This window comes from Mercenaria mercenaria, chromosome 1, assembly GCF_021730395.1.
Source record: "Mercenaria mercenaria strain notata chromosome 1, MADL_Memer_1, whole genome shotgun sequence".
In the NCBI taxonomy this organism is placed as follows: domain Eukaryota; kingdom Metazoa; phylum Mollusca; class Bivalvia; order Venerida; family Veneridae; genus Mercenaria; species Mercenaria mercenaria.
This window is the reverse complement of record NC_069361.1, coordinates 66,573,143-66,576,048: the sequence shown is the minus strand read 5'-3', so window position 1 is coordinate 66,576,048 and position 2,906 is coordinate 66,573,143. Positions and strand designations below refer to the sequence as shown.

Genomic DNA, 2,906 nt, shown 5'->3' with positions numbered 1-2,906 from the left:
CGTTAAACTTTATCAAAAAGTTGTATTAGTATCCGTGGTATAGAATGTATTTCATGAATTTTTAAATATAAATACGTATGTGTCAGCTTTAATACGAAGCGAAACTGTTCCTTTTTTCCTGCAACATATTCTTCGTCCACCTATGACAAGAAGATAAACACAAACATCGATTTCTAATCAAATTGTTCGCTACTTGTCGGAACGTTATACTACAGAAGTTATATGGCAAAATTTAGAACGCCCCTCGATGTAAATTGGTAGATAAATTGTGAAATATTTCGACACATAAAGTTGAATGGCGACGTCTGAAGGGCAGACTGAGGGAGAGGAGAAACTACAGTGTTCTGTTTGTTTGGATATTTATCAGAGACCAAGACGTTTACCTTGTTCACATTCATTTTGTCATGAATGTTTAGTTAAATGCGCAGAAAAGACTGATTGCAAACAAAAGTTTTGCTGTCCTCTTTGTCGTGTAGATACGAAAGCAGACACAAGTAATATTTCGCGAGCTGGGATTTGGGTCACCAGATTTCCAGTAAATTATGAATTGCTCTCTCTGGCACAAAAGGAAAGAACTATACTGATGGAAGGGCAGCTAGGTAATTTAGATACATCTGATAGAGAGAAGGCATCAACGTTTAATGAACAATTTCAAAACAAATTCCGGATAAATTCAACTAATGTGAATAACAACTCAAGCTTATGCAAAGGCTGTCTACGGGATGAAACGCATGTACAAGCAACTGTGTATTGCCGGGAATGTAGCGAACTACTATGTGGAGATTGTAAGAGACATCACACGAAAAATAAGTTCACGTCTGGCCACACTGTTATTGACATAAAGGGTGATCTGAGTGAAACGAAAAGCTTTGATTATGTAAACAAACTTACAAAATGTGTTAACCATCCAACGGAAGAAGTAAAATATCTTTGCAAGGACCATGATCAGCTGTGTTGCAATGAATGTGCTATAGTAATTCACAGAAGATGTTCCGATATAGTTTCTCTTGCAGATGAAGTGGCTGTATCACTCGGTCAGAAACGCATCGAAACAGATGTAGAAAAAATAGAAATACACGCTTCAGCGCTAGCTCAACACGAATTAGAATATAGAGCAGCATTAGATCAATCGGAAATATGCATTAAAGATGAACTGAAATGTATCAAGTTCCACTTGGACGACGCATATCGCCTTATTGAGGAAAGCATAATGCACCAATTTAATTTTACACATGCTAAGAGGAAACAGTTGGTCTCTGTCCAGTTATCTAACATTGAAACGTTGAAAGCTGCTTTAAACCTGTCAAAAGGAAAAAATATCAGCAACTAAAAAGTTTGGACAAGAGTTGAATGTCTACTTGATGGAAAGGAAGATGAGAAATGAAATGGAACAGCATGTGAACATTTTAAAGCAGTTGCACCAAAGTGCTAACATTGTAGAGACATATTTAGCCGGAAAAGAGCGTGTGGCGGGGAACATGATGAAATCTCTCCTAACGGGCTTATCATTGACTGACTACACAAGTAATGTAGGTCTTCCAGTTTTTCCCAGTTTTGAGACACAGCGGAACACAGGAGAAACTGCCCCTCACCAGCGCCGAGGTCATCAAAGCTTCAGAGGGCATGCTCCTAACGTGGGTTTTCAGAGATACATGTAGACAAATACTGAAATACTACGTCAATTTACAAATAATGTGTATAATCTCAGACGCGTTGTCCTTTGACAACGACAAATTGGTGAAGACCATGAATATCAGTATGAATGATTGTTAATGATTGTCAAAGTGAGCCATTGCTAAATCCTGCTGCATGTGAAAGGAAAGGGCATCTTTTGACAGACATTCCATGATTATTATTAGCAAAATGTCACAAAAAATCAAAATATGTTTTCCATATGGCACTGTATGAATAATCATCGATACGTTTTTTTCGAAATGGCAAGAAAGTTGTATATAATAATGATGAAGGAGCATGTCTGGTTCAAAACATTAGATTTTAGTATTTTATAATGACAAGATATGAGGAGTAAAATGTGCAAGATATGTAATGAACACGAGTTGGATGGACAGATACTGGCACACAAAGCAACAAACCAGTTATACTGTTATTGCTTAATATGTATTTAGTTCGTGTAAAAGTACAAATATTTAAAAAATTTATATCATTGAATCAGATGTTCATTACAAAAGCTATGTAAGAATAATGTATCTGAATGACCTTGCGATCCTTCCAGACATAAAATGACGGATTAATTGCGACTGTCTGTCAAATGAGTAAATGGGATTTATTTTACTATAGTGATATACATGTTTTTTTTTATATTATAAATGATTTGTGAGGTTGTAAATGTTTGTATACATGTATGTTGTTGTTGTTGTTAACTTAAGGTCATACTTGAAATAAGTATGCCTCTCAGTTTTGTTATGTACACTTTGTATTTTACCTTCAATAAATAAAGATTTTTAATATTATTTATATACTACTATTTGATTAAAAAAAAACATCCTTAAAACGCCATATCTTGGGATTTGACGATGGCCGTTAGACGGTCACGTTCAGACGAACTTTTCCCAAGCCAATCAGAGCCTTGATTTCAAAGTTTTGCAAGCGAAAGTAGAATTCTATATTTCAAGCAGATGATTTGAACTTTTGCTGTAAACCAGTAACAGCTCTAACAAATCAAGGGACCTAATTCGAAAAATAAACTTTGAAAAGTTCATCAACAAATGCTTGATAGTAAATAGCTTAACTTGTGTCTTGTTTAAAGCCTATTGCAATTAGAGAATCGCAAGCGAACAGCATGGATCCTGACCAGTCTGCGCGGATGCGCAGGCTGGTCTGGATCCATACTGGTCGCAAAGCCACTATGTTGGTTTTCTCATGGCACGGCTCAATTAGCCTTTTAG

At 36.1% G+C, this 2,906-nt stretch overlaps 1 protein-coding gene across 1 annotated transcript; it reads left to right on the top strand.

Annotated features, from left to right (window-relative positions):
- Nucleotides 1-210: 210 nt before the first annotated feature.
- LOC123545521 (tripartite motif-containing protein 45-like) lies at nucleotides 211-2,464 on the top strand. The gene has a single exon (XM_045331846.2). It carries the CDS (start codon nucleotides 296-298, stop codon nucleotides 1,328-1,330), a length of 1,035 nt encoding a protein of 344 aa, XP_045187781.2. The 5' UTR covers nucleotides 211-295; the 3' UTR covers nucleotides 1,331-2,464.
- The last annotated feature ends 442 nt before the right edge of the window (nucleotides 2,465-2,906 follow it).